The sequence below is a fragment of the Crocodylus siamensis genome, chromosome 12 (assembly GCF_052110815.1).
Source record: "Crocodylus siamensis isolate JL-2025a chromosome 12, ASM5211081v1, whole genome shotgun sequence".
NCBI lineage: Eukaryota > Metazoa > Chordata > Crocodylia > Crocodylidae > Crocodylus > Crocodylus siamensis.
In genome coordinates, this window is record NC_143406.1 from 26,393,079 (window position 1) to 26,415,702 (window position 22,624).

General features: G+C 46.1%; 1 protein-coding gene across 3 annotated transcripts in view; it reads left to right on the forward strand.

Moving 5' to 3' along the window:
* LOC149854818 (ankyrin repeat and fibronectin type-III domain-containing protein 1-like) overlaps nucleotides 1-22,624 on the forward strand; it is a 596,514-nt gene that overhangs the window by 510,027 nt on the left and 63,863 nt on the right. For all 3 annotated transcript variants that reach the window (XM_090023526.1, XM_090023527.1, XM_090023525.1), the window contains one exon: nucleotides 5,541-5,669. In XM_090023526.1, coding sequence (XP_089879652.1) covers nucleotides 5,541-5,669 — 129 coding nt within the window. The remainder of the gene's footprint in view (nucleotides 1-5,540; nucleotides 5,670-22,624) is intronic.

A 22,624-nucleotide genomic window follows, 5' to 3' on the forward strand; every position in this document is an offset into this window, starting at 1 on the left:
ACCTGACCCTTCAGCCAGTTCTCAAGTCCTGGTTGCCACTGATCCCTTACCACTGATGACTCTGGCTGTGTATGTGGGGTTATGGGAGGGAGATATAGCAAACTGCCTGATCCAGGCTGCATTTGTCTGCATACAGTCATAGTATAGCAGGTATGAATCATCCCCCACTGCAGCACAGTTTATGTAAAGCAGCACTGTATAAGTAGGCAGCTGCTACTGTAACGTGCTCCTAGGTTTCAAATGAAATACAAAGGACTGCATTGGAACTGGGGAGGGGGGTGGGGTAGGTAGCAGGAATTTGGCATGAAGTGCTGTGAGAAAGGGTTCCTGTGGCACTACACTGGCATACAGAGAGGCAGGTGGCGGGCGTGCAGCTCAGTTGGAAGGGACTAAACAACTGGGCAGAAATCAGTCTTGGTAAACCTTCTCTTTAATAACAACTAGAAATGAGAGATGAGTTGCAAGCTAGTGGCATTTCCAGATAATATGGTGCTAGGAGGGGTCACCAGTTCCAGGAGGAAAGTGGCATGTTGTGATGGAGAAAGACCTTGGGTAGACTGGACCTTGAGAGATTTGGCTCTGTATAGACTTCTTGTGTGCCCTTGGCACAAGTCACTCATAGAAGAATAGATCTTCAGACTATTGAACAGATCTTCAGACAATTGAACTTCACCCAGTTGTAAATAAAGCACCTCTCCTGGAAAGGCACCCAGTCTGCATTGGAAGACATTGAAAGATGGAGAATTCACCACTTCCTGTGAGAGTTTATTTCAATGATTAATCACCCTCACTGTTGGAAATTAGTGTATTTCTATCTTGCTTTTGTCTGGGTTCAGCTCCCAGTCATTTGAATCTGCCCTGTACCACTATCTCCATCTGTAAAATGGAGGTAAAAGTGACCTGCCTTAATGATTGTGGATAAGTATCCAGACAGATTGCTCCTCCACAGGGCCTGGGAGGTAATAACCATGTATCAGAACTAACAATGCTGGGACTGATGGGGGCAGGGATGCAAAATATCCAGAGTGCTATTGAAAAACTCAAAGTTAGCTGGGGCTGGGGCTGGGAGACTGCAGGGAAGTAGGTGCATTTGCATTGATGAATGGTGGCAAGAAAGCTCAGTGGCAATTTTGGGCTGAGTACAAATACAAGGGTCTCTGGAGCAAGTTGGTGACTGGGCTTGGAGGGGATTCTTTCCTTCTGGAAACCAGAAACTCACATGCAGGAGAAGGCCTGGAGTTCAGGGGTGGTTGATTTAAAAAGAAAGGTGATAAACACTAAGTATGTGGTGTTTGGGTAAGCAGGGCTCCAGAGAACACAGTTGCTGAATTGATGTAAGAGGTACAAATGGAAAGGGATGGTTTAGGGGTGTCCCATGGGGAATAGCAAGGAATTGTGGATTAGATTGAAGAGAACTATTGAGTCTGAATCACATCAAGTATTTCCTGATGGGGAGGTGGATAACTTCCCATGAGAAGTTACCCATTGGCTGAGGTGTAAGAAGCCAGACAGCACAAGCGATCAAAACAGTGCAGTGAACAAGTGTGTGCTGACAAGGAATTGGGGTAGGTAGCCAGAGAGGTCTTTCCTACCTCTGTGGGCCCGATCCTCTCATCAGCTGCATGTTTCTGGGTTCTGAAGGTCCTCCCCTTCTCTTACCTCCAGTGAGTACTTCACATGCTCTGTACTTCCCAGGAGGCTCAGCCTCTTGCCTGACTGAACTGAATGGAAGCAGAGCCCCACCTGGTACAAGCTCAGAGCTGTCCTGGAGCAAGTGAGTGCAGATGATGAAGGATAGGTGCTCCAGCTATGCCATATCCCTCTTGGACATTATGCTGTCACTTTGGGAATAGCACAGCTGTGGACCAAACAATGATGCTGCCCAGTCAAGTTAAAGCAGTTGGAACCCTCTTACACCAAGTCTCAAACTGGCCCCAAGTGGCTAGGTTCTGGGAGCCAGCACTGGAGAGCCTTGACTTCTATGAAGCCAGGCTAATTCTCTCTTTCCCATCTAATCTAATGCAGAAACTTCCTTGGAGATGAGAGATCAGTTTACTGAGCGTCAGTTAATTGAAATATTATTCATTACAGTATGAGCTTTGACATGGAATCAAAGGAGAGACTTTAATGGCAGGAGTAGTGTTCGTGTAGTGGGCTCTGGGAGATGGACTTTAACGAGATGCTTAAATTGTTCCTAACCTACTGCCTTCCCTGCCCGCATTTTCTTCACCAGTGAAAGAGAGAAAAATATATCCCTCCAGCACCTTTCAAGACAATCCCTCTCCTTTACATCAAAGTAAATGAGTTTGTTTTAATGTAATGAATGACCCTGGATCGTCTCATAACTTTCTTAGGGGTGTTCATTCAGAGACAGGTTCCCCACTCCAAATAACTGTCTCCATCCTATCACAAGCAGCAGCAATTCACAAGTTAAGAAATAAATCAATAAGCAGAGTTAATGAATTGAAGATGCCTGTGTTTAAAATATATCAGGGAAAATGGCTAGCTGTTTGTGGCTTGTTTTATTATTGTAAGGACAGGCAGAGAGATTATGTTTCTGAGAAATACCTTCTCTGAGATATTTGGGTCACTTGAAGCTGAGCGAGAGATGTATTAACTTCTAAAAACATATACACATAAAATGGCATGGATGCCAGTTGAGCAGCTTGGCATTCTTCTCCCTGCTGTGCACATATGTGGTAGTGGGACTCATTCACACGAGTCAGACTGGTACGGTGAAGCGTCTTTGCAGCTAGAGTTGCCACCTGTCTTTTTTTTCCCACATCAGTCTTGATTTCCAGCTCTCACTCTCTTAGGCAGACTCTACTGAAACGGTATAGAGAGAACTGATAAGAGCTTGTTCAGGACATTAACTTTTAATGGTAGGCAGTATTACTTGTAGGCAGGAAGAAAGGTGATTTGGTTGGTACATGGAGAACTAGTATGGTTTGGAGCAGGGGGTGGAAATATTTTAGGAGCAATGAGCCAAAAAGACCCAACTCAGCCTCAGACCCAGCAATGGCCCCCCCCAGTGCAGCCACCAACACTGCTGCTTCCCCATCACCCAGGCAATGCCCCCGCTACTGAAACATCATAGAAACTCTAGCTTAATGAGCCAAATATGATCACTGTCACAAGCCCTAGGTTGCCAATCCCTGGTCTAGAAGATAGGGCACTGCTGTTAGCTCCCAGCTCTGCCACTGACCTTCACAACAGCCTCAGGCAAGTCATTTTACTTCCTAAGTGTTTCTGTTTCCTTCATGTCTTTTCAAACTCTTTGAGGTCAGGACTATCTCATTATGTGTATGCACAATATTGTCTGCAGTGAGATCCTAATCTCAGACCATGCCTCTGTACATTGCTGTAGCATAAGCAATAATAGTAATAGCACACTTTAGGGTTTTAAAGCATACTTGTATTTTAATGACGGTAAAATGTCCTTGTGTGGTTCTCAATAACTTCATAACTCATCTGCAGCTTGTAACTTTATCATGCAAGTTACAAATAAAGAGGTGGTTGGTGGGGAGCCATTAACCATCAACCCTATGGAGTGAATCCAGGGTTGAAAATCCATGCAGGTTCTTTTCTGGCACATACTTCCTTGGCCTGCAGTAAAGGTTCTACGGGGCAGCATTGGTGATGTGTAGGGGGTGCACGTACACTCCCTGAGATCAACTGTGCGCCCCCCCCCCCAACCCAGCTGCGAAACCGGAAGTGCCACCACTGGCTTGGTGATCTCGATTTGGGAGGTACCAGTTGCTCATGCTGGGCAGTTTCTACCTTCCTTTAAACACATCAAGCCCTGCTGTCCTTGAGCATTGCTTTTTGTTATACTTGTGAAAGACGGTTGTACAGAGTGTGTTAGCAGTGCCTGAGTTAGTGCAGGTGGGAGTAGATTGCACCCCCTTTGGGGCCAACAGACAAGAAGGGGAGGAAGAGCTCAAGTCTTAGGCAGAAGGTCAACAGGAGAGACTCCAGACCTATCGATCAGATGAGGCGGGGGATGCCACACAGGCATGGTCCCATTCTTGGAGCAGATTCAGAACAGAACAAGAGTGGAAATGGCCTGGATTGCTGCTAACTACCAGCAGCAGCTGAGGCAGGCTCATTAGGACTCCTGTGGGAGCTGGTCCTGAATTTCCTAGTCGAAGTGGTCATTGAGCAGCACCAGCCCACCCTCCCGTGCCATCTCCCTCCCCTTCTTTTCTAGCTTCTGTCCTTGTAGGCAGTGGTCCAGTGGCACCATTGAAGCAAACAGAACATGAGCTGCAACTCAGAGGGAGATTCAGTGGGTTTTCACTCATTCTCCTCTCTCCCTGCATGCCCATCTCCTTATATTCTTCTCTGCTCCCACATGAGTTGGCAGCAGTAACAGTACTGCAGCGGCAACCTTTTGATCGAGAGAGGAGTCATGCCTTAGTGTTGGTGGCTCCTGGGGGCTGTAATTCAGCACAGGGGCTGCAGGAGTTGCCTCAGCTGGGCTTTCCTGTGGGTGGTAATAAAGCAGGGAGAAGCAGTCACATGTTGGTACTGGCGGTTCCCAGAGAGTTATAATAAAGCTGAGGTAGTGCAATGGTATCTTGGTATCAGAGTTTTCTATGAGCTGTGTTGTAATAAAGAAGAGAGGATGCAGTTGCAGCCGATGGGGGAGGCTCTCAGAAGCTGTTGGATGCAGACCCACTCTGCTGTTCTCTATGCAAGCATGAGACGTGGTCACTATTAATAGGCCCAAAATCTGAACTTGCTTACTGATGCTTGCATTCTGTTTTTTATTCTCAAATGCCTCCTGGTTGATTTATCTCTGTAACAGGCTTCAAAATGAAAGCTGCAATAGGGTTTCAAACCCCAGCCTTGGAACCCATCAAGTCTTTGGGCCTTTTCTGAATGGGAACTTGTTTGGGACAGAACTTCATACAAGCTCCCCCACCCCATTTCTCCCTGTCAACATTTGCTTGGACCACTTTTGCTGAGCCATGAGTTAGGCAGTCCTGATAGGAGCCCCAAAGCAGCTCCTTGCCCCTCTGTTCTGGGGTCACTTTCACCATCATGGAAATGGTCCAATTCAGTGTTTCAGTTGAGTGGGAAGCTAGATCTGATGACAAGCTGGAATGCCTTGTTGTTGGGGCTACAGATACATCATGTAAAACATTACAAGGTGGGAATTAAAACCATGGAGCTTCAGTCACTGCAAAGAGGTGTACTTTCTTCTAATAGCTCTTTCAGCCTAGCTAACACTATGCTTTGATCAGTGATTGGGGCTTGAGGACTTCATCACAGGCAGTCCATCTGTCATACCTGTGCAGGATTTCTGCAGGGCCGTATAGATGCCACGGAGAGAATTTGTCTTAGAAAAATGCTAGAACTGTTGCTGCTTTATACTGCTCTCTCTGAGCTTCCTGCTGCTTTCCCTGAAGGCCCCCTCAGGGCCTGCTGCTGCTTGGCCCTTGTCTGCTCTGAGTGTCCCTTGGCTTCCCTCTGAACCTGCTGCTTGTCATTGAGATGTGCAGTAAAGTTAATGCCTCTCCTTTCCCCCTCCCCAGGTCTGAGAGCAGTTTCTCTAAGTTTGCCCACCGCTTATCAGTTAAGCAGAAGCAGGAGAAGAGGAGGAAAGCTGAGTATGTCTCGGCTGAGCTGGCCGCCTTCCGTCCCAGGTCATTGAGCATTGAATGGTAAGAGCTGCAAGGCAGGGATGAAAGTAAGGGAGCTTGGGACTCTATCCCTGAGCTTTCTGGTGATGCTCCTGCAGAGCTGAGCTGCCTGCTAGTTCCAAGTAATATCCACGAGTCCAGAAGAGAGAGTTGTTTCAGTGATGTGATTCCCAATTGCACTTCTTCCCCCTGGTGATACAAAGTGCACTGGCAATGCTGTAAGGCCCAGGCAGTATTTAGGAATTAGGGAGCAGCCACTGTCTCCCCGGGCTAAGAGTGAGTTACCGTGGGGCAGAGAGCAAAGGTCCTTCCATTGTCTTACGTGTATGAAGTAAAGAGACGCTCATTGAATCCTCAATGAGACCTTCCAGTGTGTGGAGCAGCAGGGACCCTTGCTTACCTTTCCAGCTGGTGAAGCAGAGGGGATTCCCCCAGACAGGCCCTACCAGATGTGTGAAACAGGGGGAACTTCAGATTAAGAGGTTCAGAGCAGAGAAAGTTCCTTCTGAAGACAGGATGAAGACGATCATGTGGAGGTTAAAGATGCAAAATGAAGACACCTCCCAACCCCACTGGGGTTGGGGAGCGTGGGAACTCTGGGGTTAAAGGCATAGAAGGAAACATCCCCCACATTGCAGCATTGGAGTGAGGCCTCTCTGGGTGCTAGTAGACTGGGTATACCTCTTCAGGGTCTGGAGCCAGCACTGTATGTGCTAGCCTGTCCTGTTAGTCTGTGACTTTCTCTCCTGCCTGAGCAGTGAGCATGCTCTGGGAGTCATGTGGGAGGCTCTGGTGGATGGCTGCAGCATCACCTGTTCTTTCCATTAAGACCATTATAAGTTGCAGCTGAAGAAACCAACTCCCTGAATGCTGTTGCAAGGCAAGGGCATGCAGCCTGTCCTGCTGGATGTAGCTCTGACAGAGGCTGAAAGAAGCCATGAGGCCTGTGTCTGACCTTGAGAACCTTCTGATCCCCTTTGTGTTCCCCCTTTGGTGAGTGTTCAAGGGTAGGGCAGGGAACTGAAGCACCTGCAGAGTGCTTTGCCCATTGCTCCAGTGCCTCCCTTCATTCCACATCTAGCTCCCACCCCCACCCATCCTCTTCTAGCAGCCACCTTGAAATCACTGCCCCAGGTGTCACACCAGCCAGCCATACCTCAACTGGAGATGCCTGCCATTACAGGAGGCTTTGTTTTGGTAGGAGCACAGGGCCTGGGTGGTGTAGATACTTAAGACGTGTTCCTTGCTCTGGCATTGACTTGCTCTGAACATCTTAGTGCCTTATGCCCTTCCTATAACAGGGGCAATGAAATTGCCTAACTTTAGGAGGTGCTTTTGGGATTTTTGTGTGTAAAGTGCTCGAAAGTTGCAAAGTGCTGTTATGCGGGTGTGACTCAGAGGGGCCAGCACACAACAGTGCTCTGTCTTGAGTTAAGCCATCAGCTTTATTCTGATCCTGCAGCCCCTGGTTGAGGAAGAAATAATTTATCTTTGTTTGTAAGATTTGAGGAGGCAGGTTTGGCATTAGACCATAGTTCAGTCCTCTCAGCAAAGGATCTTTGAAAAATTGTTCCATTTCTTTTAGTTCCTTACATGGATAAAGATGGCCAGAACTACAAACATTTCTTTAGAAATTACAGATGTTTGCTTCTTCTGGAGATCTCAGGGACACTTATTGTAAGCTGTAACACCTTACCTGGAAGTGAGATGCTATTGAATCCTTCACAAAGGCATCCTTTATTCATGATGTTAATTAGGCATCAAAACTAAATAGGTATTAATGAAACCTTAAACAATTGGACTTAAAGTTGCTTTCCTTTCTAGTCACTCAATTTCCCCTCTCTTCTTATGTCTGGACTTCAATAGTCCAATTATCAGAGAATTTTCCAAACGAGACGAGACCTGAATTTCTTATGTACAAAACAACAACAAAAAGCCCCAGTTTTCTAGAAATAATAAACTAAACATCTTTGTCTAGCATAAAAAGACACTGACCCATTTTTTCATTTGCAGGTCCCTATTAAACATTTAATTCCTACAGAGTTTTTGGATTATTCCTGTGGTATAATTTAGCATATACTGCAAGTATTTTTTTCAAACAAGTTGTCTGTCTTATTTATGTTTGTGTACTACCTTGTACAGTGATGTCTCTGCAACTATAACAAAGGATGATATTTTATGAGGTTTTGTAAGCGGCCTGGAAACTAAACTTCAGTGAGGGACTCACCATCCCACCATCAAACTTTTCAAGTACAATTGCTGTTCATAACAATAAACTCAGCAGTTTCAATATTTTTACTGTGTAAAAAGCTGCGTATCCAAGGTCCAGAGAGATAATTTCAATAGAGCGGATGATTATTATTAATGCTACTGCTTCAGAATTGAGACCTTCTATCTAAATACCTCAAGCTCTCCAACAGGCATTCACTCATTAAACCTACAGGACTCTCGTAGGTGGGGAAGTATTATCATCCCACTTTCCAGATGGGGAGAAAGTAAGGCACAGACAGGCCGTGGCCAAAATATGTTAAAGTGCCCATTAATTTTGGGTGCCCAAGCTGATGAACTTAGGGCCTGATTTGCAAAGGTATTGAACACTCATAACTGAAGAGGAAATGCAGTTATTTAACAATCTGAAAATCAGCCCCTGAATGTCTTCAAGCTGTGTATCAAAATCATACAACCATTCACCATCCCAGAGGGGCCCAGCACCCAGCTTGCCTGAGCTGCCAGTCCTGTGTCCATCAGGTGTGAAGCAAGAACAGTCATTGCTCCTATTTAGAGAACTGTATTTAGAGAGCTCACACCTACTCTGAAATGTGAGTGAAGCAAAATGTTGCTCCTGAGTTTAGCAGCAGCTCCACGAAGCCTGGTAAGTTCCACTTGTGAAAAAAAGTAAAAAAAAAGGGGTGGGGAGTGGGGAAGGTAGGAGTAAAATATTGAGAAAACACTTATTTCATTCATATGTTGTTTACTGAAATAAATACTTCATTATTAGAGTTTCTTAAGCAATTTTTTTTTAAAGCTGGCCCCACAAAGTCCCTACTGTTAGGGGCCTATGAATATGCCACATCACCTCAGACCATTGAACCTTCTAGTCTGCTATCTTGCCCCTGGCAGATCCATCTGCTGTATGCCTCAGAGCCTGCATAGCCAAACTGGTTGTTGGATCGATGAACATGGGGAGGGCTAATGCAGTGAGTGGGTTATATGTGTGGCTGCTTGGTAGATTCTATAAAGAAGGGTAAAAAGAGATTTTTACAAATAATTCTTTCTCTCTTTTTTTTCTAATGCTAGACATTTAGGTCTTGTCTAACCTGTTCTGCTGGAAGACTCTATGGGTAGCTGGAGAAGTGGTAGGATTAAGACATCACAATTTCCAAAAGAATGAAAAATGGGCACTTAAGAGAGGAAAGGATTTGCAGTCAGACTTTCTGCTTTCTGTTGGTTTGTTTAACACCTATTTAACTTCAATGTCTAAGCAACATTGGGGGAAAAGACCGTCTTTGTTAAAGATTGAGGACATTCTTCTTCTATTCATGTCAGGACTGGGAATGCTGACAACCTACATCTGAGACCTCAGATGAATTCTCCAGTAAAACCAATGACTTTGACTTTCCTGATATCTCTAGGGTAAAGCAGAAATCTCCTTACACACCCTTGGCTTTCCCCTTTGGACAGGTCATGTTTAGTTTCTTGCCTGTTGAGAAATGATCGCTCAGATCTCTACTTTACATCATCTTTCTTACCCATAGCAGACTGCTGAAAACTGTTCCCTTTACCTTTTCCCAATTTCCATTGCCCTAGAGCGTTCCTAGGGAATTTAAGTCTTTTAGTATTCTTTGACTTACTCTTCATACATTCGTTTCCTTCCCTCCCATTCCTCCCTTCTGCCTTGTCCCTGATTCTGTCATTCTTTAGTCTTTGTTTTGTGTGCTTCCTTCTCTTTCTTTTCCCCTTGTCTCTCATTTTCCCTTCGTGCTGCTTTACCTCTGGCTGTTCTACATATTTCCCCTCTCTCTTCCCTTCCCATTATATATTGGCTTGTTTGTAATCACTCCCTGCACTCTCTGCTCCTTCCTTGCGTTCTTCACGTCGGGCAGCCTCACCACAGTATATCGTGAGAGGAGCTGATTCCTGAACTCTTTCAATAAAAACAGAGTACATTCCACACTTCCCATTTGTTATCTCTGCTCTGCAGTTTGGCTGCTAGTTGCAAGCAGTTGAAGCAACACTGGCAAGAGAAGGTTGTCTAGTGGTTAGAAGCACAGGGCTAGTTGCCAGGAGATTTGGGCTCAGTTCCTGGCAGAGCAGTGACTTGCTATTTGACCCTTGGCAGTGCCTTTAATTGCTCAGTTCCCCTCAATTTAAAATGAAGATAATAATAAGAAAGCCTCTGTGCTATGGCTTATTGAGGCTTAGACAGTGCCTAACCCTGTGTGAAGACAAACCTTTGCTGGAAGAGGTGCAGCAAGCTTCTCCTTGGTTTGCCGAAGGATAGAGTTCAGGTAGACTTGCTGAATGTGCCCTCATTTGAGTGGAGCAGCTGGAACAGGGGTAGCGCCAACCAGCGTGCTAGTCTCCTAGCAAGTAAAGTCAACCTTGCCAACTGTGGTGTGGATGGGACCTAAAAGGAGGCTCTAATGGCTATTTGTGTTCTCTCTCTCCGCTGTAGAGCCTTTTGAGTTCTGGTGTGTGCTTCCAGCGCTCCAGCTGGGGCGCTGAATCTCCCCGGCACCACCAGACCCAGTCAGGTTCCTTTATACAGCACTGCAGTCATTCATAGAAAGTACTGTATAGGAAGCACACAGTTACATCATTATTGTCAGGTAGATAAACCCCTCACTTCAGACTTGTTATAGAAAGCACAAAGCTGTTAAGGGAATGCTTTTACAACATTGTTTCAATTTTGGACTGAAGTAACAGTTTTCCTTTGATTTTAAATGTTGTCTGTTAGCACAGTAGCACCTCAGAACAGTACCTCTGTGCTGGGTTGAGCACGGCCAACATTCAAAGAGGATTGGTGGGGGGTTCAAGAAGTGTGGAGTTAAACTCATGCACCACTATGCCCCAACCAGCACTCCCCCCACCCTGCTTTTACATCATAGAATCATAAAAAATTGGGGTTGGAAGGGATCTTAGGAGGTTGCCTACTCCAACCCCTACATCTAGAATCCTAGAAGCCAAATCCCACAATCCTCTACAGCTGAAAAGGATAGTGGGATGAGGTGAGTTGATGGGCCCTGTGTTTAGTTATTTTTTGACTCTGAAAATTTGAGAATTGTTTCCTGGAATGGTAAATGAGATGACCTAAGTTATTTCCATTTCAGTAATCTTAGGTCTCACAGTCTTTCAATCTGATTCTTCACTTGACAGTGAGGATTTCACTCACAATCTCTGCAGGGAACCAAAAAAGTCAATGACAAGCAGTCTCTTTTGAAGCCAAGAATGAAAGAAGCCTGTTTGCCAGACAGAGAAGAGCAACACTGATAAAGAAGAATATTGGACCTCATTCTCCTGTCAGCTTTATTCTTTTGGCTCCAAAGGATTTGCTCCTGATTTACACAAGGTTGGCTAAGAGGGGACTCGTGCACCCTTGATTTTGAAGCTTCTGACATGGTCCTAGCCAAAGAGAAGGAAGAAATAACAAGGGGGGGAAATGGCCATTGATCATTTCCACTAAAATGAGGGCAGGGCATATCCATGTTTGTGTCTGACACATGCAGGTATTTGTGACGCACAAGATTTCTGATGCAAGCTAAGAGATTTGAACACCCAGATCCCATTTAGTGAAGGGAATAGTGTGTCCAAATCTCTTGGGCGACTGCAAAAACACAGGCATTTTTCATGAACCACTCAGCCACTCCCCAGAATCTGTGGGCTGCTGGTTGTGCTGAGCAGTGCAAGGCCTGGTCTGGATGGGGCAGGCTTATTGTTGAAATAAAACTGGAGGCACTTTGTCTTGACTGGGAGCGCTTTAAGCCATCACTCAGGAACAATGGCCAAGCTATGGGGTCATTTGTTCTGGTATTTCAGCAGCTCCTCATGATTTATGGGATGTTTTGTTCTGCTGCTTGTCTTAGCTCCCCCTCTCCACCCTCCCTGTCTCCCTGCCTTCTCCATTTCAACTCCTCCACCCCCCTCCCAATTCCCCTAATAACTTTGGAGTCTCTCTGCCTTATGAAGTAATGGTATCTGTGACTTATTGAATTAGCCATATGGAATTGGACTTTGACACTGCACTTGTGGTCTGCTCGAGTGTGCGACACAGCTCAGGGTTGCCAATTGCTAATATTCAGGAGGGCCCGAGCCTCAGTGCCTGGCTCCCATTGGATTTGCAGAGAATTTCTGCTTCTGCAAGTCTGTTAGGATCAGGCCCTGAGAAAGTAAATTTGTGAGAAATAAATGTGGTAAAGAGAAGAGCTGGGATACAGAAAACAGGGAGGCCTCTGTGCTCCTGCTGCACTCCCAGAGTCTCCTTTCACTGTTCTCTGGAAGGGGAGGGGGTTTCTTAGGATAAGGCAGGAGATCTTAACCATGTGCATACTGAAATTCTACTTTCTGTGTTTTAATCACTCTAGAATCCCATTTCCTTCCATCCAGGGCTCCCTTGTCTTGCGTAATATGAAAGGGGCAGGGTAACTGCAAGGGGCACCTCGCACCTATTCATCCCAAATTGAGAATTTGGGTGTTCAGATACTGAAGCAGGAGTCAGGACATTTAGTTTCAGCCCCCAGATTTGCCACAGGCCTCCTTTGTGATCTTGGGAAAGTCTCTTAACCTCTATGCCCCCATGTCACCACAGCAAAATGGGGCTACTGATAATTCTCTACCTCCTAGGATAGCCAGGCAGATGAATTTGATTGAGGTGATGGTGAGGGAAGAATCATCTAAGTAACAAGATAACAAGCAAAATCTGTCATTAGCAAATGATTGGAAATGAATAATTTATTGGAAGAAAATCGCCTTTTATCCTCCTGTTTGTGACTCATCTATCAACAGATTGAGAGTTGCAAATGTAATCAGTGTTTGAAATGATACACATTTCTGCAGCAGCCTGCAGAATGCTTGCTGTGCTACAGGCAGGTCAAAGTTTGTGCCCAGATTGCTTCTGTAACTCAGCAGCTTCAGCAAGGAGTTGTGCATCAGTGCTTTAAAGAAAGTACTGTAAGGTGGATACGTAACTGGTTGGATCATCATTCTCAGTGAGTAGTCATCAGTGGCTCAAGGTGTAGTTGGAAGGAGCTATCAAGTGGGGTTCCCCAAGGGTTTGTCCTGGTTCTGGTATTGTTTAATAACTTCAGGAACAACTTGGATGATGGAGTTGAGTGCATGCTTATCAAACGTGCAGACTATACAAGTTGGGTGGAGTTTCAGATACTCCACAGAGTAGGGTTCGGATCCAAAATGACCTGATAGGCTGGACAAAATGGTCCACAATCAATCAGGTCAGATTCAACAAGGAAAAGAACAAAGTCCTGCACTTGGGACAGAGTAATTGCAGTACAAATACAGACTGAGGAATGAATGGCTAGGCTGCAGTACTGCAGAGAAGGACCTGGGGGTTACAGTAGACAGTAAAGCGAATATGAGCCAGCAGCATGCTCTCGTTGCAGAAAAATGCCAACAGCATACTAGGTTGTGTTAACAGGAGTTTCACTTGCAAATCAAGGGAAATGGTTCTTCCACTCTGTTCAGCCCTGATGATGCCTCACCTGGAGTACTATGTTCAGTTTTGGGCTCCACACTTCAAGAAGGATGTGGACAGTTGGAAGGAGTCCAGCAGAGAGCAACAAAAATGACTAGGGACCTAGGAGGCAAGACTTATGAGGAAAGGCTGAAAGATGTAGGTTGTTTAGTCTGGAGAAGAGAAGACTGAGGGTAAATTTGAAAACAGTATTCAAATATCTGAAAGGCAGTTATAGGGAAGATGGAGATGGGCTTCTCTCTCTAGTAGCAGGGGACAGACTGAAAGTAATGGCTTCAAGCTGCAGCAGGGTAAATTGAGGTTGGAATTAGGAGGAAATTTCTGGTTATGAGGATGGTCAACCATTGGAACTGGCTACGTAGAGAAACTCTAGAGTCTCCATTCTTGGAAGTTTTCAAGAGCAGTTTGGACTTAGCTGGGATTGTTTAGTTGGTGATGACCCTTCTTTGAGCAAGGGCTTGGACTAGATGACATTCATAGACATTAGGGCTGGAAGGGACCTCGGCAGATCATCGAGTCCAGCCCCCTGCCCCAAGGGCAGGAAGCAGCTGGGGTCATAGGATCCCAGCAAGATAAGCATCCAAATATCTCTTGAAGGCATTCTAAGTAGGTGCTTGAACCACCTCTGGCAGCAATCTATTCCAGGCTTTTGGGGGCTCGGACAGTAAAGAAGTTCTTCCAGTCTGAAACGGTTATGGAGGGGTTTGTGACCATTTGGCCTTGTCAACCCTTGGAGCTCATTGGTGAACAGACGTTCCCCCAGATCCTGGTGAGCACCTCTTATAAACTTACAGGTGGCCACCAGATCACCCGTGAGCCTGCAGTTTTCCAGGCTAAAGAGTCCCATAGCTCTCAGCCTCTCATCATAAGGTCTGTTTTCCTGACCTCTGATCATGTGTGTGGCTCTCCTCTGCACTCTGTCAAGCTTCTCCACATCCTTCTTGAATTGTGGAGCCCAAAACTGGGCACAGTACTCCAGCTGCGGCCTTGCCAAAGCCAAGTACAACGGGAGAATGACGTCCTAGGATTTGCTTAAGAAGCATCTATGGATGCAAGCCAGCATTTTGTTTGCTTTACTAGCCACAGTATCGCATTGAAGGCTCATGTTCATCTTGTGGTCAGTGATGACCCCCAAGACTTTCTTCTGTAGTGCTAGCCAGTGTAACACTGCTGAGCCTATAAGTATGCTGCAAGTTTTCCTCCCAAGGTGGAGAACCTTTCATTTTTCAGTTTTAAACACCATCAGGTTCTTGTTTGCCCTTTTCCTGAGCCCGTCAAGGTCAGCCTGGATTGCCCTCCTGTCCTCTGTAAAGTGTGGACACTTTACCCCAGAGTTTAGTATCATTGGCGAACTTGGCCAGTCCACTTCTGGCACCAATGTCCACATCATTAATGAAGATGTTGAATAGTGTTGGCCCAAGGACAGAGCTTTGAGGGACCCCACTAGTCACAGTGCACCACGCCAATTGACTTTCATCAACCACCACCTTCTGGGTTCAACCACAGAGCCAATTCCCCAGCCAGTGGATTGTGGTGAAGCCGAGGCTGCAGTTGGCCAGTTTTCCTAAGAGGTGATCATGGGATACCAGATTGAAGGCTTTTTTAAAGTAAAGATATATGACATCAATCTCTTCTCCCTTGTCCAGGTGATAGGTCACCTGGTCGTAAAAGGATACAAGATTGGTCAAGCAAGACCTACCTGCAACAAACCCATGCTAGCTATCCCTCAGGATATTGCCGTCGGCCAGTCTGTTAAGAATGGTCTCTTTGATAATCTTTTCTAAGACCTTTCCCGGGATAGAGGTCAGGCTGATGGGCCTGTAGTTTGCCGGATCCACTTTCCTCCCTTTCTTGATGATAGTCACCACATCAGCCTTCTTCCAATATTCGGGCACTTCACCAGATCGCCAGGAGTTCTCAAAGATCATGCCAGGGCTGAGCTATGATGCTCGCCAGCTCCTTGAGTACCCAGGGGTGTAAACTGTCAGGGCCGGCTGACTTGAAGATATCCAGCCTGTCAAGGTGTTCCTTCACAAGGTCAGCATTGATGGAGGTTAAGGAATCACCGTCACCCAGGCCTTTCCGTCCCGTAATGGGCAGGGGTGTCCTTTTAGGACTGGTGAAAAACTGATGCAAAGTACCAAGTTGGCTTTTTCCTGGGCATTGGTTGTCAGTTGTCCCATCTGATTTAGCAGGGGTCTAATGTTACCCTTGCTTTTCCTCTGGTTCCCCACATATCTAAAAAAGGACTTTTTTATTGTCCTTGATACTTGTAGCTAGTTGGAGTTCAGTCATAGCCTTGGCTTTCCTGGTTTGCTCCCTGCAGGACCGGACCAGTGCAGAATATTCTTCCTTGGAAGTGGATCCAGTCCTCCGTCCTTTGTAGGTCTTTCTTTTTAGACCCAGGAGGTCTGCTAGTTCCCTGCAGAGCCAAGGGGGCTGCTGTGCCCTTTTGCTGCCTTTCCTCCTTGATGGAATAGACGTTGCTTGTGCATCCAGGATCGCTCCCTTGAGGAGTGACCGCTCATCCTGAACTCCCCTCCCCTTTGGGTCATGGTCACTTAGGGCCTCCCCGACAAGCTTCCTAACATTATGAGGTTCTTTCCAGCCCTACTTTCCTATGACACCATGATCAGAATGAAAGAGGTCTCTAGATTAAGGCGCTCCAAGTACATGGACACAACTGGGTGCGAAATGGAATGGGCTGAAATTCAAAAGCAAGCCAGCATCTGAAGACACAACTCCCTGCCCCAGTCCTGGCATTAGCACAGGGAGAGGTGAGGCTGTGTGCCATGCTGTCAGGAGCTCTCTGTGGGTGACAGGGTTAAATTAGACTTTGTGCAGCAGATTGGCATCCAAGGCTGGGGCACCAATGATGTCCCACTTAAGTACCACATAGGTCAAGGGTTAGCAACCTATAGCCCATGGGCTGGATCCAGTTCACAAACAGATTGGACCTGGCTGGCAGAAACTCAAGGAATAAGCAGTGTGCTCTAGCCACAGCTGCAAAAGAATCATCCGCAGGTTCTTGGTGCCTTTCTTCTTATATCTAATCTCTTTGCAGCGTCTGCTGATTACAGGGGGGTGCAGCCCATGGCAGGAGCTAGATTACAGGCAGTGTCCTGCAGTGTCAACCACTGGCATAGGTCTTTTGATGAATGGGGAGAGAGGCGAGTGGGACTGTTTTTTGTTGTTGTTGTTGTTTTTTGGGTTTTTTTGTAGGGAATTGGGCAGGCTTTTGCAAAAGCTGTGGTGGCACCATTGTTATACTATGTGCACTTCCTTGTTGTTCTCTTCCTTGCCTTGCCAGACAGGTGCTCCCTAGGTTACTGAGGATGTACACCAAACTTAGAAAACACAGGGCTTTGTTACGGATAGACAGAGGCAATCATACCATAATCCAAAGCCCATTCAGCTAAATGGAAAGACTCTGACTTGATTCAGGTCCTAAGTGTCTTCCAGTTATATTGGCTTCGGTTTTTGAAGCCTTCTGTCCCATGGTCAGAGCTGAGTGAATGCACTGAAGAGAAATGCCAGCAGTTGGATAGTTCAGAACAAAGTCTGGACTTTCAGTGAGAGCAGAGAAGGGACATGTTCACCAGGTTCCCAGGAGTCGGTTTAGAAATACCGTCCCGTTCATACCCACGGGAAAATGGTCTGGGAAGGGAAATGACCTTTGTTTAGATAGGACCTATACCAACCAGTGTTTATTTTTGCTCCTGTTGCTTTTGTGAGGCCCTGTTCCTGCTGATTGCTCAGTGCAGATGGGGCCTCACACAACCTGTCAGTAGTAGTATTGGCACCATCAGTGACAAGGGTGTTCCAGCAAAGAAGCAACAAGCAGAAGCCAGATCTAATTTCTACATCCTCTAGATCTGGGGAGAAACCAAATGCTCATTATTTATATGCCAGCAGCATGTACAGGCCCCTTAGCTCTCAGTACTCTGAAGATACATAGCAAGAGACATTCCCTACCTGGAAAGGCTTTTCAGTCTTTGCAGAAAGGTAGATATCAGGTGGGAGGAAGGAACTAGGACCTCAGTACTGCAGATGGGGAACCAGCCTCTTTTTCTTTGCCCTCACAGCAAAGAGAGTCATGGGTCACTCCAGGGAATGACTTGGCTTATGGTTGAAACACAAGGCTGGGACTTGGGAGATGTGTGGATGGAAAAACATGGAGAGCCAGCTCCTCTGGTGTGTGTACAGCACCTAGCATGCTGGGGACCATGCTGCCTTGCAGGCATATGCCAAAGTTCCATGGATTTAATGGCAATATGCCAGTTTACAGCAGCTGAGGATCTTCCCCCAGTTCCTTACCGGGACAAGCTTCTAAGCAGGCATTGCAATGAAAATAATCCTCATTTTTCTTGGTTACTTTTAAATCCCCTTTTTTTCATCTGGTTTCAGTGGGCAAGAGGCAATCTGGGGAAATGATACAATATACTAAATATTTTTAAGGCAAATTTTCTGTGGATGCTCAGGGTTTGGGGCTTGAGCCATTCCTGGAACCTTCCAGTCATGGAGATCACAAAAACATCTAAGACCTCCTCTTCAGTTTCAGAGGTGAGCAGCAGGGAAACCAGTTAAAAAATGCTAGCTCACTGTTCCCTGTGACTCATGTTCCACTCTGTTGACTGCTGAAGTCACCCCGAGTCCTCAATGGGAATATTTCTTCATGCAGCCCATCTGTTATCCTTCATGCACTTGGGCCCCTGTCATCTTGCCCATTTGCCTGGGGGTTTTTTTCATCATCTGTCTTCCATTCACTGTGGCCTCACCTTGGAACCAACAGAAGCAGAGGGCACTCAGGATCTCTGAGGACTCAGGTTTGCTATGGTGTGTCAGTGTGGATCCCACTGGAGATGCCTGTGCTAGGCTAGGTTCCCCACAGTTCTGCAGGACTCATTGACATTTGCAGCTAGGAAGGTTCTTAATGGAGCAGCAAGAGCAGATAACAAGTTTGCGAAAATAAAGCTATGATCCTAATTCAGCTGGTCAGCTCCAACTGCACAACACTCCCTCTGGGGAGCTGGGTGTGGGATTGGGTTTGTCAGTGGCCTATAGTGAGATCCATACTGACCTATACATACAGAAGAAAGAATGATTACATTGCACAGCAATGGTTATTCTTCAAGATGTTGCAATCCATTTGGATTCCACAAGCAGTCCTCAGTCCTGCTTACAGACTCCTCAGCTGTTGCTGGCTTTGAGTTGCAGGGGAGTTGAGGAAGGGTTGTATCTGCTCTCAGTGCCTGTGTGGAGTACCCTGCAGAGGCACAGGGTGTGTTTATGGCCCCACTAGTAGTCCAAAAGATTCACCTTCATGCCCACAGGCAGCAGGAGCCACACCTAGCACATTGAAGGGAAGAAGCTGTTCTTTCTTCTTTTTTCACTTCCATAGTATGGAGGAAGATATTAGGTAGAGGGGTGACAAAATACACTGAATCTCAACTATAACAACTCCTGCCCTGTAAACATTGTGGAAGCCAAGGGTGGGAAAGGAATGGTCGGTGTGCTTGTAGTTGCAACAGTGAATGTCTCTGACACGTTTTAACCCAGACAATTCAACCTCTCTTTCCCCTTTCCATTTTTTATTCTGTTTCTCTTTTCTTACCTACAACCTTTTATCTTTTGTCTCTCCCTACGATCTGTTTCTCCTTCTTTTTGTTGTTGGTTCTGCAATGGATAGAGGAGAGGCATGGTGATAGGGCTTTCCAGCAGCACTGGAATCTGCCTCATGGGGCTTGCAATTGATTGCTTTGCTTCTGGTTTGTCATTGGCCAAAACCCCTTTTTGCACAAAGGACATTTTCTTAAGAACTCTGAATTAAAGTTGTGAATGTTGCCCCCATGGGACACTGGATCATAACAAGGACTTCCTTTACATGTGCTCTAGAAGTGGCGGGGTGGCTCTTTAATCAGAGTGGCTCTGACAGCCACTCTAATTAAAGTGCCGCAGCATCTCATGTATCGGCACCCCCATGCTTCAAAATGATGATGGGGGCGCTTGACCTAAAGCGCATTCGACAAGCTTTAGTTCAAGCACTCTGGCGCCATTTTGATATGAGGAGACGCTAACACATGAGATTTGGGAGGCTACTGGAGCACGGTACATACCACACTCCAGCAGACTCAATTAATCGAGTCTGTGCCAACGTGTTGTAATTGCAGCATGTTGTTGCAGGCTCTGCACTTACGTATGGGTACCCAAGGATACTAAACAAACTCGTGCCCTCAAACACTCCCAGTGCAAACTCACTGATAGTGGTGGAACTTTACGTATGTGAATGGTGGCTGACCATCTTGTTTCTGAACCAGTTACGGGCTTTGCATGAATGGCAACTTAGAACATGAAGAAGTCTTGTCCTCACAGAAGGTTGCTCTGCCTGGGATCAGTCCAGGCATTTGGCCCTGAGCTGTGAGCTGTCAGTAAAATTCATGCCTGTGGCCTGGCCTGACATCTTTGTGCTGGATATTTTGTCACCCCTCTGCCTGCCATCTGCCCCAATGCAAATGCACTCCTAATGTTTTACCAGGTTCCCTATCCTCTCATGACTACACTAGCTCTGAACAAATGTTGGGAATGTTTCTGCCTTAATGGGCTCAGCTCCAGGATTCATAGAGCTGGTGCAGTAAATAGGGAAACAGTGATTCCACGGGTGCAGCCTGGCCCAGCCCAGCCATTCATCCCATAATGGCATGCCTTCTTCTCATCTTCTATCACTCAACTGGAGAGCCAGGGACACTTGCACAGTAAACAGAGTCTATCCAGCACAATCTGATTTTTAAAGCAAAGATTTCAGTTTAAACTAGGTTTATTTTAAAAACAAAACTCATTTTTGTAACATTACTACAGTTCTGAATTTTTTTCCCCTGCTTCTTCATTTTTCTCCCCAGTATCAAGTAGAAATGTTTTAGCTTTAAAACTCCATGGTTTTCTAGTGAAGATGGCCTCTGGGAATGGAGATCAGGGCTCTCTTTTCATAGATTTCATAGATTTTAGGGTCGAAAGGGACCTCAACAGATCAAGTCTGACCCCCTGCCCTGGTCAGGAAAGAGTGCTGGGGTCAGGTGACCCCAGCCAGGTGTTTGTCCAGGTTATTTTGGAGTAGACCCTTCCCATCCATCCAGGGCATTAAGACCAGGGAGGTGGGCACGAACCAGAGGCAAAGATAAGGAGGTAGGGAAATGTATTGACTGATTTCCCTCTTCCCCTCCCTGTGCTCAGATCATTCCATGAACACCTATCACCAGGGACTCTGAGGACTGCTTAATACTGCCCAGATTTCAGGAGCGTGTAGATGTAGGAGATGTAGCGTGGGCTAGTGGATAGAGCATTGGACTGGGGCTTGGAGGTCTGCTTTTTTTCTTCACTCAGTCACTGGCCTGCTTGGTGACCCTACACAAATCATTTCTCCTTTCTGTGCCTCAGTTTCTCCCTCTATAAAATGGAGCTAATGATACTGAAGTACTTTGTAAAGTGCGTTGAGTTCTGTTGATGCAATGCGCTAAAACGGCCGTAGTAGTATTCTCCTTATAATTATAGGTGCAAGAATTGCAGTTCTTGGAAACCCAATAACTGGGAGCACTTCCCAGCAGCCCACGCCTTGCTGTAGAAGTCCAGCCTGGTTGTGAGCTTGCTTCAGTCTTTTCAGACTATCTAAGTTTCTGTATTTCTCGGCTACAGTTTCCCCTTAGGCTTTGTAAATCTGGGATCAGATACTGGCGCTGTTACTAAATGTTGCTATTGATTTGCTAGAAAGCACTCTGGCTATGGTTTCTGTCGTCTCCGTACGTGTGCTGTGTACTCTGCTGCTTAAACTGCCTCTGCGTTGGTAGCAGACAGTAAAAAATGTCTCTACTTCCCTCAAACTGTATTCCTGTCCATCAGCATCTTTACCACAGCAGAAACCTCTACTCTATGTGGTATGTGCTGAGAAGAAGAGGCTGCTAGTAATGCTTGTTTCTAGCCAGGGGCAGTGACAGAAAAGGCAACTGCAGCTGAATTCCCAAGTGCATCTGTTTGCTGTAGGTCTGTGGAGTTCCAAGCATGTATATTCTTAAACCAAATTTGGAGCTTATTTTGGTTTTAAATGTTGCTGTAACAGCAGACACTTGAGTCATAAGAGCCAGGGAAACTGACCCTTGCTGTGTGACAAGGGCAATAACCTTTTGTAAGTCTGGTCTGGATAGAACATGAGGCAAAAAATTGAGAAAATGAAGCCACTTGAAGCCTTCCCTTCAGCAGGGAACCTGGCTAGGAACAAGAAAAGGAGGTTGCAGAGCTTCTAAATTTTCCTCCTAGTGAATGGAACTGAAGAGAAATCAAAGCGAGTGTGTAATCCTCCGTGTAGCTGCACTACTGGGCTCAGAGACAGGAGAGATCAGTGAGGGATTCCTGAGGGAGCCCGAGGGAGACTACAATCCGCTCCATGGAGTCAACCTCAGATGTCAATGAATACTAGGATCCAGGCAGGAATGTCATTTAGGAAAAGCCAGTTTTCTTCACAAGAAACTAACTGCCAAATGAGACCCTTGAGCATTATGGTACAAACCTGCCTGGTAAGCTAAGTCATGTGAATTAGATCCCGAGTGATCTGTGGCTTAACTGAACCTTGGGCCAAAGCAGGGTTGTTGCACCTTTGTATTTCAGCATCTCTCCATACCATGGGCTGCATACAGTTTTCCAGTCAAGCTCTTAGAGGGCATTTTTGCATCATAATGTATGAGATAATGCTGCTTGGGGAGAGAGATGTTATCTATGGAAGAAAATGTTTTATAATGTACCAAGCCTATGTCTGTTTGGAAAGCAGGGAGGCTGCCTTTGGACACAAAAGAGGCATGGTGATGTTTACCCATTCACTAAAACTTTCCTTTTCTGTATCTCCATTCAGTATTTGCCATCAGATATGGCATGAAGAGAACTTCAGCTTTAAGACATGCATCTGCCATGCCATCAAGAAAGGAAAGGTTTCACCAGTTGGTGCTGTTGTCTCCTTTTCTGCAAGCTACATTGCCAAGAGATCCTCTCCTCCCAGTGTTTTTCTGGCTTACTTTGTACAAGTCACTTGCTGTAAAGGGCATGTCACAAGTGGGAATCATGCTGCCTTTCCCGTAAATGCAGAGTTTCTCTTGGGCCTTATCTTTGGCTGCTTCCCTCCTGGCTTGCAATCTGGACAAGTTCACAACAAGAACGTCAGACCCTGCTTGGGCACGTGAGGCAGTCCATCCTGCACACAAGAGCAGCATCACTTACTGCCTGGTGGCAG